The 14,650-nt window shown below is 32.5% G+C and overlaps 1 protein-coding gene across 3 annotated transcripts in view; it reads left to right on the top strand.

Moving 5' to 3' along the window:
- PIBF1 (progesterone immunomodulatory binding factor 1) overlaps window positions 1-14,650 on the top strand; it is a 126,175-nt gene that overhangs the window by 74,966 nt on the left and 36,559 nt on the right. For 2 of the 3 annotated variants that reach the window (XM_085309499.1, XM_085309500.1), the window contains exons 13-15: window positions 5,025-5,175; window positions 7,451-7,541; window positions 11,850-11,952. In XM_085309499.1, the coding sequence (XP_085165625.1) occupies window positions 5,025-5,175; window positions 7,451-7,541; window positions 11,850-11,952 (345 nt within the window). The remainder of the gene's footprint in view (window positions 1-5,024; window positions 5,176-7,450; window positions 7,542-11,849; window positions 11,953-14,650) is intronic. The other variant, XM_085309501.1, reaches the window with a different exon arrangement.

Genomic DNA, 14,650 nt, shown 5'->3' on the forward strand with positions numbered 1-14,650 from the left:
ATAATGCCTCGTAGGGAGAAGCTGAAGACCTGTACTGTAAGTTACCAGTATCTATCACAAATAAATTCTTTCTAAATTTCAGACATTAGTATTTAGCTACCTTATTTGTAAAGAACTTGTCATTCACTTAAGGAATATCTCCAGTGGGCTGTGGAAGTACCTTATTCCCATGAGGTATTTGTCAAAATAAATTGAAGGTTTTAAAATTAAACCATTTTGTCATTTATAAACTAAGCCCAGAATATCATTATCAAGGCAAAAATGGATGTAATGGACCTTTTTCTGCTGTTCTTCATGAACAGAGCATTGAAAGAAAAAGGAGGAGGAAGGGAAAAAATACAGATTAACAGACAAAAACATGGGGGATCTCATGCGCATGGCAAGGGAAATACATATTTTTGGTTAAGAGAACATATTTAAGATTTAAATAMATTGTTTTCTATGAGACTTTTAAAGGAGCTATGTATTTTTTTTCTTTCTGTAGACAAATATTTCCCTTGAGACATAYAGTAAAAGTCCAATCTCTTTCTGTTTTTTCTTCAAAAACTCCTGCTGCCTGATGCAGAAGCTTATGCTGCAGTTGTTCCCTCATTCTGGGCACTTACAGATGATCTCTTAAGCTGACTGTGTATTTTCACAGAACTTAATTATGACCTTAGCTACTATATGAAATCTATTTGAAATTGCCACCATGATCAGAAGTTATTAGAGGTAGGTGCGCACGCACACACAGAGAGACTGTATATTTTTTTTTCTCATAGGAACCCAGACTAAAAGAAGTGCAGTTAATTTGGGTAGGAGACAACCAAAAGTATGAGTTATATATTTGATATATCAAAAGAATTCCTTAAAAGACAAAGTGATGGCTTGATAACTCYAATCTGGGGAATGGGAAGAAGACTATGTATGTTACCTTTTCTTTTAATCTGTAATAGAGAATATGTTAAACATGAACATATATACTGTATTACTTCAGAAGAATTATTTCACAAAGCAGAGCAGTCCATGCAAAAATTCTGTATATATTTCTAATAATTAGTCATTCAATCATTCTGATAATGCAACTAAAATCTTAGCTGTATAAATTGGATACTTCATAGTAGTTTGTCAGAAGCTAACGACATTCATTTAAAATATAAAATAAAAGTGAAATGTACTAATTTATGGTCTTTGTGTTTGTCTAGACAGTGTTATATGATGAAATCCCATTGTTACCATATAGTGTATTGTCTATGATAAACAGTGTTTATTGTGACCTTTGCCAATAAACACTTTCTCTCATCTAATCTAGTTCTACCAGAACTACTTAYCAACTTTAGAGGAATTTCACTTCAGGAAACATAACAGAAAATGTATTGGGGAATATTTCATTTTTTGTTTAAAATGTATACTTCAGGTACCAAATCAGCAATAAACAAAACTTTTTTTAGAGGAAATATTCATTTGGTGAATTTCTCTTAAAATATACTTATAGAAGTATAAACTTTTAAAATGTTTATTACATTACTTAATTACACTGTAATATATCCACCAAGCTTAGTAGAATTTTGCATATCTGTATTTGTGTTACAAGATTACTAGAAAATGAAAGTTCAGACCCTTTTATAGGACACAGCATCAGGTAGAATGCAACATATCATACTTAGAAGATGCTGACATTTGATCTCTGACATATCCTTTTGTATCTATTTAAGAAGTTACTGCTTCTGAATTATCTCTTCCCCTTTACTGTCTATGACAGAGTTGGAAAAATGAAATGTATGTTTGCACATTAGTATGAAGTCTGCTACTTTAACAGCAGTACTGGTAAAACTAAGTTTTAGAAAGTGATTTGAAAAACAGTACCAGTATAATTACAGATCTGTATATTCAAAGTTTCTAAACTAGCCTGTTGTAATGTATGACCTATACAACATAGTTGATGAAGTTATTTAATACTATTGTCACTTTGCGTGATATATTTATACATCGTTGCAGAACAACAGAGAGCTARCAAAATTTATTCAGCTGTGATAATAAGAAAATTTTGTATATGTCAAAAAACAGTAAGATACCATGTCAGTATGTAAAAGTGCTTCATATTTTTCTTTAGAAGACCTGACTAATGTCTTAATATACTATGTAAAATTTTGCCCCTGTGCAAATGTTTAATGCTGCAGATAAACGCCCCGCTATCTAGAGACTGCTTGAACTAAAAATAATCATAACTATTCCAAAATAGTGACCCCGTATTTTCCAATACAGTGTATCTTTGCTCCAGAAATTATATTAACTATTTGATTTCTAATAATGCATTAGTAATAATAATTTTACGTTAGCATTGTCTTATTTAATATTATTAAACGTAAAAGTAAGTATTAATCAGAATGCTGGATCTGGTTAAATGTCAATTTTAAAAATCGTCTACAACTAAAATTCTGTAATTCAAAATGACACCTCATTCGTGTATAAATATATATACTTGTATCACAAAGCTGTGTTATGTACTAAGTTGTATAAGAACAAATATGGTGAATGCAATGTGCTCATTAAAAAATAGCAGTTATAATAGCATTATTGTATAATAAAAATACTTTCTATTGATGCAAAATTCTGGGACAAATTTTACAGCTAAAGAAATCAGCTTACATTACTATTTACATAAAGTTGAATGACTTGGACCTTGCTGTGTCTATAAGCTTAGAATTAATTCATTCTTTCAAATACGCACTTTCAAAAATGTATGACATCCCATTTGCCTATTTGAGTATTGGAAAGGTGTCCAATTTTCAGTAGAGGAAGCTTATTTTAAATCAGTTTCTTCACCTGAGCAAACTTAGTACCAAGATTATATCACAAAGTCCAATTTGTCAGGTTTAAATGAGATTGGCACTTTGTGCCTAAAACAAATGGTGGGGTGCAAACTGGACAGGGCAGAAGAACAACTATATTCCATGTGCCATCTATGGTAGCCTTCTTTTTGTGGAATGATGCTGTTACTGAAGTGTAAACCTGCCTTAGGTGTTTGTGAGAAGGAACTATGGATTGGAAAGAGAATTACAGAATGGAGGCAAGCATACATTTTGTTCTTTCTTTTACTTCATGCTACAAAACTGTTTTCTTCTCTTGTCTTTAAAGTTATTTATAGATAAAATGCATTTTTTTTTGCTGTTGTGTCTGTATTGGAACATTCAGATCCTGGCTGATGAGATTAGTTGTGGTCATCAGCAGTGGGAGTGCTAGTTCTGCTGGACTTTGTGATTGCTTTACAGATTTTAATTGCCCAGACATGTCTAAGCTTAGAGGAAGATYGTTAAATATGAGTTATAGTTCCAGTTTCTGTGTGGACATTTATTTGATTTCAGTAACATCTTGAGTGAGAGGGAATTTCTTCCCTGTGAGAGTGACAGAGCACTGGCMCAGGTTGCCCAGAGAGGTTGTGGAGTCTCCTTCTSTGGAGATCTTCAAGACSCACCTGGATGCAATCCCATCTAACATGCTCTGGCCGACCCTGCTGAGCAAGAGGGTTGGACTAGATGATCTCCAGAGGTCCCTTCCAACCTTACTGGTTCAGTGATTCTGTGAATATTTGCCATTCAGCTGTACTAGGTCACTTGCCACTTCCTTTTCTCTTTAGAAATGTGCTTTCTGAAACCAGTACTCTTTTGTTAAGAAATGCCTTGCAAAATATAAATACTTGATGTCTGTAATTTTTACTTTTGACTGAATTCTTAATTCTTTTAATTTCCTTTTAAAAATATCATAGCAATATACTAAGGCTTTTTCTAATCCTCTCTTCTTATAAGGCATTWATCTTAATAGTTCTGTGGTCACTAGTATGTTGTGGCTCAGCTGCAGCTACTTCATGAACCAAATCTTGTTTTTATTTGGGTTTCAGCATAGAGTACTTTCGCTAAAAGCAGGAACTAGCTATTTTATATGTTACCAAATTTTGTCCTATACGTTTATTCTATTAAGACAATAGATGAATGTTTTTATTTCATTTTTCATATTTGAGCTGCTTCTTTCTCTAAGCATTGTACATTCTTTGTATTTTTAATAGCGATTATGATATCATTGCTGTATACACTCTGCATATATTTCTGTATCTTGAGATTTAAATTAAACTATCATCTCCCTTGTTCAGAATTTATATTTGAGAAGTTAGTATTTAATTTAGCTGCAGTACTACTTGATTATTACTTTAATCTCTTTTTTTTTCTGTGCAATATATAGACTGTACTATAAACTAGACTATAAACTAGACCAGAATATATACTAACACAGGATTTTGTCATTCCAGTTGATTTTATAATAYTTATTTTGTCAGTGTTATTTTCTGTTTCAGGCACCATATTTAACTTAGCATTCCTTTTGAGTCTTAGGTTTCTTACATGCCTTCATAACTTTTACTTTCAAATATGTATCTTTTTTTATTTGTACTGAATGGTTTAAGTGTTTACATCAGTCATGAACGCAATTGCATGTTATCTTTCAGTAGTAAGTAATTTAAGTGATTTTAAGTAATAAATAACAAGAACCTGGTGTATATTAAATATTCAATTTTGATAATTACATATTTACAATTCTGTAAAGGAACCTCCTTTTCTTTTTCGGTTTCATAAGTGAAATCTAAAACTATTTAAACAAAAACAATAAATGAATCTAGTTTTTTTTAATTACTGCATATTTCATTTTTTTAGCTGTTACCTTGCTTTCCTAAATATTTTTTCAAGTTCTTGTAGCTTTTCAGAGAGAAATTCTTAGAATTACTAGGGCCTTAGTAGACTAGCATTTAAGTGACATGACCTGGGAGTGTAATCTGTGCAAGATAATATACTTGAAAAAATAACTGCTTCTTTATTATTTTATATAAGTATTTTAGCTCGTTTTGTGCAAAAATTAGATGAAATACGATGCATTATTGTTATGTAGTATCATATGGGTGAACCTGTTACATGTGTACTTTTACCTTTTTCATAAATAGCTGTGAGTCCTGAATAAATTCTACGAATTTATGATGTGTTCTTTATTCATTCCCATAGGTCCTTACTAAGGAATTTTATAGTCTTCAGTCTTCTAGTGAAACACGCATTATTGAACTTCAAACTCAAAATTCTGAGTTTCAGGCGAGGCTAGATACTTACGAAAAACTTGAAAAAGAGCTTGATGAGATAATTATTCAAACAGCAGAAAGTAAGTTCTGACCCAAYTTATATTGTACTTTGAGGTATTTCTGACATTCTGACAGGATGTGTTATTTCTCATAGAACTTGCAAAATATCACAGAGTATCTGACATTTTCCATCCTCCTGCCCAACAATTAAGATGCAGTCAGTAAAGATTTTGATAGAAAATATTAATGACATGTTTCTGAAAGTATTTTTAAATGTATGAAGTTAGATGTATGGATATTAAAAATCGTCTCACTTTCTTTTTCTGCATTTCTGTTTTGTTTATTCTAGTCATTCATTACAATTCAGATACTTTTTAAAAATTTTCTTGTTATATATTTTGAACAYCATGAAACTTTTTTACTGGAAAACAATTGTAAGCATAATATTACAGTAGACAGAATGTGAATTATTTTAAGTATGAAAAAATGGGTTTTTTGAGTTGAATTAATAGTAATTAGATATAAGCAATTTCTTATGACAGATCAGTATTTTCTGAGTATTAAACCATGACTTAAACTCAGGATTGACAGTGTTAAAGTCTTCTGGACTATTCTTGAAAATTTTTGTTTCTGTTTGGCAAAAGATCCAATGTCTGTCCTCAAGCATGTCAAAATTCCTGTGAAATCATTTATTCTTTGGAGGATTCTATTGATTATATTCATATCCTAAATGAATCCACAAAGCAAGACCCTTCTAATTCTAGTTAATTAATAACAAAAGTAAAACTCTAATCTCAAGGTCTTTTAGGCTGCATGTAAACAGAGTAGGCCTTTTTAAGATTTCAGACTAATTCATGTCATCTCCTTGTCCTTCTGACTTCCTTTCCTCCTCCAGAAAAATGACAATATGTAAGTATTTTTTAGATGTAATAGAAAAATGTTGTATGAGATTTATGTGTAAATAATGGTGTATGGCAGATTATATGATTACAGTGATGCCTGGATATCTTCAGTAACTAGGCTATACATATTTTATTAATTTTATAGACTCCAGCTTGTACTTGTTAGGATGGCATGACCACCCAAAGGTTCCAGTATGACTATAAGTATGTTTGACAGTAATACTTATTTTTAAATACATGTGTTATCTTGCCTAAGGAGTATTTTTATATAAATTCAGAATGTTTTGATGTTATCATCATTTTTTTCTAAGGAGAAAATCAAGTTCAGAATGCTCTTTCTTGTTTACACAGGCTTACGTTTTTCCGTGCATCAGTAAAGATTTTATTCCTGCAGAAATAAAGTATTCTTAACTTCTTGCTAAATGTTGTGAAGTATTTTATTTACAAKGTAAATTGTATGCTACAGAATATTGTTGAATAAAATGAAAGTTTACAAGTAATACCTGGTCTGTGAAAGTATAATGACTGTTCTTCTAAGTTCTGTTGGAGAAAAAAGGGGAGATATAGTACAATATTATTTCAGTATACTTTCTGTTTAATAACTCACATTGTTTTCTTTACAGTTAGTATAGCGTCTTTGACAGTAAAAGTTAGGATTATTAGGCTGAATTCTAGTTGAATTATGTTAAAATTGAAAGTCAAGCTCTTGCAGTTGCTCTCAGTTTTTTTCAGAAGAAACCTTTTACTGAAATATTCAATGATTGTTCTTAACATCAAGGTGAACTTCTATGGAAAACCAGAGTACATACAAACATTTATTTTAAAAAAATATTGGAAGGAGAATAATGGCGTACTTTCCTCTGTGCCCCACGTGAAGTGATCCTATCTGTCTCCTCACAACAGCACTTTTTTGCTAAGTAGTGCAGAAATAGGAGGTAAAAAGAGTCTCCGCTAGCTTGTGAGATATATATTTAGCACAACAAAAACTGGAGAAGACCTCCATGGAAGGACATAAAAGAAGATAAAACAAGCAAATACTGGTATGAATATTGGCTTGGTATCTACAACGTATACATTTTTTTTTCTCTTTGTCTTCAAGATTAGATGTACATGGATGCTACTGACAGATAAGACTGACCTATTTAGGAAGCAAAAAAAAAAAAAAAAAAAAAAAAAAGTTAACCCTGTACTTCTGAATCAGTCTAACACTGTTAGCATATATTTTGTGATCATATCAATAATATGAATGTTCAAGGACACTCTTTTCCTTTACTTTCACAATTCATCAATTCATAAGTCTTATGTTCATTGGAAAAACAAAAAGTAAAAAGTCTAGCAGTGTCATGGGAAGTAAATATATAGCACTGCATTACTGCTAACTGTGAATCAACTTGTTCCATTGCATTTTAGAAGGACATCTTATTAACAGCACCTTTCTGGAATTTTTTTGCAGTGGAAGATGAAGCTGAAGCTGAAAGGGTTCTCTTTTCGTATGGGTATGGTGCCAATGTGCCTACTACAGCCAAAAGACGACTAAAGCAAAGGTGAAAAATGCCTTCTGTATTTACTTGTTGAAGACAAAGTATGAACATGTGTAAAAAGACAAAGTAAATGAACATGTGTGTTTTGTTCAGTCTTAGAAAAAAAACAGTTTGATTAGCGTGGAATTTTTAATTACTATTAAATACAAAGAAATGAGATAAAGAATAGGACCTATTTATGTGGTGGATAAGTACAAATGAGCATATAAATATTTTTCTAGCTTACTATAAGGTCTTATTTCCTTGTCTTTCAGAAAGGTGAGTATCTTTAAGAAATAATGTTCTGTGTGTCAATGTTAATGGCAAAAAGAATTCAAAGCATAAACAAAAATCCTACCATCTTTGCTGGACACATAAAGAACAGTATAAAGACAGGGTAGGCATGTAGCACAACTTTGCAGATACATTCCTACCATTTAGATACCAATATTTCAGGAGCTGGAAGTGCAATTTTCATCTTGTATAGCTAGTTTTTACTAGAAACATATATTTGTTTTCTTGCCCTCTCCACTTCCACTTTCTTCTTTAAAAAAAGAAATAATAATAATATCCTTTAGAACAGTAAGGTACTGATGAGAATTAACAAATAATGTTCTATTTATGTTGGAAACAGTATTTAGGGGGCCACATACTGTTTCTTCTATCCTTTATATTTGTTTTTTAAGGTAAGTGTTGTCAATAGGATTGTCAGACAGAGATCATAAAGATTATATGTAGTACTTAACTATGACAACCTTATTTCCTCTTTCACATTCCTCTTCAGATTGCTCCTTAACGATATCTTTTCCCATTTTATAAAACTGCAAAAACAGGCAAAAAGCTCAACAAGCCTGTTACATATCTATTTTCAGAGACTGTTGAGAATTCTATAACATTGTTTCCTAAAACTTCAGATTCCTTCGTCCTGTGTCAATAGTTCAGAAACTTGTCTTGAGTTTCAGCAGCTTTCTTTTTCCCTGCCTTACTCATTTCCGTTTAAATAATCTATATGTATATTATGCTGGTTCCTGACCTTTTGAGTGGTGAATCTGATGATCASTATACTAGGATTTCAAATGTGACTGGAAGACTCTTTCTAAGCTTAGGAGCAGCTGTGTCAGAATGCTTCTCTTTTGTTCCAAAAGACATTGGAAGATAAAAGCTGATCTAAACCTTCATTATGATATTGGAGACTTCATAGACCTTCTGCAGCCTTTACCAATAAAGAAGATTTTAAAACAGAATGAAGGGTTTACCTACTGCTGTTCTGACTCAAGAAAAACTATCAATCATACAGAAAARGAGTACAAAGCCTTCAACTCCTGAGCTTTAAAATAAAGTCTCCTTGAAACCAACTTCTATGTCTGGAGCTGTTAAAGAAACATAGAGAAGTGTTCCATCTCTGGGGTTTTAGGTTAAGGAAAAAGAATCTATTTCAAATGTGAATAATGTACTTCTTGAAGTCTAGTGCCTGCTCTTTTTGATATCCTAAATGAAGAACTCTGGCAAGTTCACAGCATGCACTTCCATGTCTAATTAAAACTTTGTGCTAAATCRCCCACTAAGGCATGACAGGGTCTACACCTGTTTGCCTACTTGCCACAAAAAAAAAAACATTTTGTGGCTTTGGACATAGAGACCATCCACATACTAGTAAATTAAATATGCCTGGGAAGATTCTCAAGCACTGAGACCAAATGACATATAGCCATACAATTCCATAATGTTGAACTTTCTGTGTATGTTAGCTGCATGTAAACTACGAATTGGCAGTGGTTGCTGGTCCATGCTGTCTCCTCAGCTATGTTTGGGTACTGTTTGAGAGAGTGTCAATTAGCAAGTGCCAAAATGCTACCAGGAACACTAATGATTTGCTAACTGTAAATTAGCACAGTCTTGAGCACTGCATAATTTTCTAGGATGGATGAAACCATAGATTTCCAGAATRAGCTGTTTTTGTAGATCACTCTGTTTGTTTGTTTGCTTATTCTGAAATTAAGCTGGTCAAAAACCATAGTGATAAGCATACTTGAAACATGTACTTTTGATTATCATTCAATACTTGGAAATTCAGGTCAAGTTCACTGAATAGTTTTAGCTGGAAAAATTATGATGTGCTTCATTCCCAAAGTTCATATGATAAAGTATCAATCTTTCCCCTGTACTCCAGTAGCTAATGTATAAGAGCCTTCATTTGAGATATTGGAGAAGGGGTTCATTCCTCTGTTCTCCAGATAGGGTTGTAACATACATCCATCTGCTAAATAAAAGTCCTAACCAGTAGCCTGGARAATTAATTTCTCTTTTGCTCAGTTAATCTTTTCACAAAGTTTGAGGRTCCTTATAAGAGGAACAGGGAGAGATTACCCTTTGTCCAACTGTGAAAATTATGTGTAGAAAGGAAAGTGGCTGATGGTGTTCTAAGCTAATTTTATATAGAGTTGCACATCTCTCARTTTTTCCCTAAATCAGMTTCTTCACTCCTCCCAAGCTTCATCTAAAATGATATTCAGAACCTTTTCAGTCTCCTGAGCCTGTAGACATTTTAATGCTCTCTTTCCACTTCAGAATATCGTCKTCTTGATACCAAGTGGTACTCCTACTGAAAGATTATGTGTACTTAACATAAACTGAAGGTATATTCTGACTCTTCTGGAATCTGTATTGCCTCTTAGTGTAATTGAGAATGTCAGGTCATTCCTGTCACGCAAAAAGAAAGTAAAGGATTGTATGAAACTGTAAGTTCATATAGCGTGACACGGGTGAAGAGTGTTAAAAACTTCTGCCCAATCTAATAGTGTATTCTTTTTTATTGAGGTGCTGGTTATGACTGATGAAATTTTCAGTAAAAATATTTACACTCATCTAGCTTTACATATTCTAAGCCTCARCTTAATGATAAATAAAGCTCCATATCATTCCCCTTTAGATAGCTTATGCTCCTATAGTTTCAACATCAAGGTCAGGAATTGGATAACACTTTGCTTTGCATTATTTGGAGATTTAGAGTCTTACATTTTCAGTTTATGGGCAGTACGTGGCTGAGAGTCTAATATCTGAACTAGCTCCTCTCTTCTGTACATACATTTTTGAAAATTGRTTACGCATTTGACTGGAAGGATAGATTGTGTTTCTAGAGCCTGTAGTTCAGTGGTTAGGACAAACTGAAAAGAGATTTATTTTAGAGCTTTGAATTTCCTATTGCATGCTTGRTGGCGAGAATGCCTAAATGTAGAAGAATATTGTCATATCTTTTCTAGATACGGTTTCCATGGAGATTTGCCAGGCTACAAAGGTGGCAGGATTCATTACAAGATTAAGACACACAAATGTAGACACTGGTTTAAGATGGCGCATCTAACTACCCTTTATAATCAATATAGATCTAATCAATAAAGTTAGTAAGTTTGGAGTATGTTTCAGCCTACCAGCCAGTTGTCCATTTTAGGGAAAGCTGTTCAGGCTCTACTGACTGTATTGAGCAGGACTGTACTCAGTATAACAGCTTGGACCCAACAGCTATGTTAGATACAAGAGGCTAGATTTAGGCTGTAGTATTGCAAACTTATTTTGCAGTTGCAATTTCAAACTGAATCTTCCTATAGCTATCTATGGAACTATGGAGGTGAATTAATGATAAACTTTGATTTTGGACACGAAACATGAGAGGTTGGGTTGGACATGAAACATGAGGGGTTGAGGATCTACTTTTTTTTATATTACATCTTTTTTTGACCAAAGTGTTTAGGTAGCTGAATAATCCTCTCTCATAATTTATAAATTCTTCTGTGGACCTGGGAAAGAGCTTATTTAACAAAAAAAAAAGTCTATTACATATTTAATTATTTAGGATATTCAATCTTAGACAAGACAATTTTATCTCTGTTTGGAAAATGATTAAGTATTACTTATTCATTATTCCYCCATAAAATGTACATTAAAGTAAATTGATATGTATTTTTGAGGAGAGGCAATTTATAATGATTCCCTAAAGTTTTTAGAAAGTAAATACYGATATAATCAGTTGAAAAAATGTAATATGATTTCTGAGACTATGTAATATTGTGCAAATGATATAAATAATTACTTTGTGAAAAAAAATGGCATACAATGGCATAACTGTAGGAATGYTATTTCAGTGCTGTCAAATTTGTAATATTTTTATGTTCTTACAAGTTTGACCACTCTGTATGGCTTCACTGCATAGTTTATGCATTAATATTTAAGCATTAGTGAAAAATTAAGGCAAACACATTCTGAAGTATAAATATGAGAATTTGTTTTGTATGTTTTGGTAAAAAATAAACTTGAACTTGCTTTTTATTGGCACAGTGTTCACTTGGCAAGAAGGCTACTGCAGCTAGAAAAGCAAAACTCACTGCTTGTAAAAGATCTGGAACATCAGAAGGAAAAAGTAACACAGATTTCACAAGAGGTAAATTGCTGCCACAAAAAAAATCAAATCTATAGAGACTGTAAATATTGCAGAACAGCTGTTCATAAAATGGAATATTTTCTAAACAGTGTTTACTGTGCATTTGAGGTCACAAAATGGCCTCATAATTAACCAAAACTTTATACTGAAGTTTTTCAAAGACATTTTTATTGTATTTTGAAACAAAGATCAAAAGAGGGATTTTTTTACAGGCCAAACAAGAATGTATTCTGATTTCTGAATAGAAGACAGCTAGCCAAGCTAGTTTGTTCTGTCTGATAATTAATTGTTCTATGAATACCTCATTACATTTTACACAGCTCTGGTCTTAAATCACTTTTGAAAATGTTTCTGTAAATASTTTTCTACATTGTTCAGTTCTTGAGTCTTTTGAATATACAAGTCTAGGGAATATTTAATATAAACTGCTTAGAAAGGATGTAAAATTATTTTTCTGACCATGTCACATCAAGTTTAATTGCATGATTATTTTAAAATCTGTATGTAATAGTGAAAACACATATTGTGTTCACATGGAGGATAATTGCTAAACAAGAATCAATTTGAAATACGCCAGAATTAAGTTGAAATCATTTTTGGAAATATTTTTGAGATTCTCTTTCAAGTGTCTCTTAGGAACCAGAGAACTTCTAGGTTTGCTGCTAGATGTTACTACGATATGGAATTTCTAGGATGACTGTTTCAGGAATGAAAGAAATAGTTTGGTTTTAAAGCTATGRTAATTAATAATTACGATAACTACACTAAAATACTTTAAAATGCAAATATTTGCATCTTCTGCATATTTAAAAAATAGTTGAACGATTCTATAGTGAAAATGTCCGGTGGATAGCTAACCCACGGCTATCACTTTAAACTCTTAGGAATTAAAATTTCTTTTAAAAACCTATTTTCTGTTAGATTTTTCTCTGGCATTCAAGTYTGAATGCTTCATCAGATTTTTTTTTTATTATTTTGTGTATAATTATAGGCCATTTACTTTGATTACCTCAGCCATTCTGCTTGGCATTCTGCAATAAGTACACAAAGATTTTTCACTTAATGAATTGGAAATACTTCATTCTGTTATACAAACTGATCATCTGACTTTTGAAACAGGGGACAAAAATATTTCCTGAAAAATTCTGTATTTTTTTCATCATTATATACAGTTTTATTGTATCTCTGCCATAATGGGTTTTGGTTGCTCTCATTTTATTTCATTTTAAGAGCTGTTTGCCTACATCAGCATTCCCCATGAAGTTCTAACTTCTCTTGTTAACTTTCTGTATTTCATATTTTTCCTTATATTGATTTCTATGTTTCGTCTTCCTTTATACATTTAAAGATGTTAAATTTCTGTCTGTTGCCTTTACTGTGTCCCTTGAGCTAGGACAGATTTTTGAGCTAGTCCAAGATATCATCTTTCTTAATTTAAAGAGCAAGATAGAGTTGCTGTAGACTACATTGTCTGAGGTAGCCTACTATCGTTAACAGAATCACAGAAGGTTTAAGCCTGGAAGGGATCTCTGGAGATCATCTAGTCCAACCCTCCTGCTCAGGCTGGGTCACCTAATCAATCTTTAGATTGACTGTTTAGTCATCAAAAAGGATGGAAAGGAACATGGACTATATGACATCTTTGCTGAAACCTAGAACACAGATTGCAAATTGCTTACAAAGTGATTGCACCAACTTTTCTTTTGAATCTGGATTGAAAATTGTGATTTTCCTGCAGTATTTCAGATAGGCAGTAACTACAGTGGATGCTGKTTTTTGGGCTATCCTCAACCAATTGCAGCTGAACTTTATAGAAAGAAATCTTGTTGATCTTCTGGAAAAGTCCAGCATTACCAAGAAGAAAATACTGACTTCTCTATAATTTCAGTCATCTAGTGCACTCTGATATAATGTGCTTGCTTGAAAATTGGAACCAAACAGAAAAGTGCAACTGCTATCCCATCCATTCTCTGTCCTGGCAAATGGTATTAAAAAAGAATTCTCCATTAAAGTCTATTCTGTTTTTACTGTGTTGTATGGCAGTGACAGGCAATGTTAAAGTAGGTATTTGGGCTTTTTTCTTACTACGAAAGGGTTATTTAGCATGTCTAGAACAGAGTAAAGGAATTCTTATAACCTGAACCAAGAAAGATTTCTCCTAGTTCATAATAGATCAATTTATTGCTTCTAAAACTCACTTTATGTTAATTACAATTTAGGTGAACGGAAGATTATAGATAAGCTCCTGCAAAGTAGTGATCTACAGTTACTACACTTAGTGTCCAAAATAAATTTGAGACATAATTAATTAATTCACTTTGCAGAGGTTTTTAGCAACCGTGCCAGAACTGAAGGATAACAGTATCTTGTGTCTAGAAGGCTAGCATGGTCTTTGAGAGGCTTATCAAGCAAATACTGAGTCAGTATAGGCTAAAAGTTATACTCAAAATTAAAAAAAAATATTGCTGCTGAATGACTTGTGTGAGCTTTCTCTATGATGTTGTGTATGTCCTTTTTGTATGCTTCAGTTGAAGCGTTTTTACGAAGAACATGTTTACAACTCACTTTAAAAGAGAGAGTATAAATCAAGATGAATAATGATGAACTTCTTGAGCTTCATAACGATGTATATTGAGGCATAAATAATAAATGTCCAATTGCAAAGGATTTAAGGTTTATCACTTAAAAGATTGACACA

Source organism: Rhea americana, unplaced genomic scaffold (genome assembly GCF_003343005.1).
Source record: "Rhea americana isolate MKP2758 unplaced genomic scaffold, rheAme1 scaffold_3, whole genome shotgun sequence".
NCBI classification, from domain to species: domain Eukaryota; kingdom Metazoa; phylum Chordata; class Aves; order Rheiformes; family Rheidae; genus Rhea; species Rhea americana.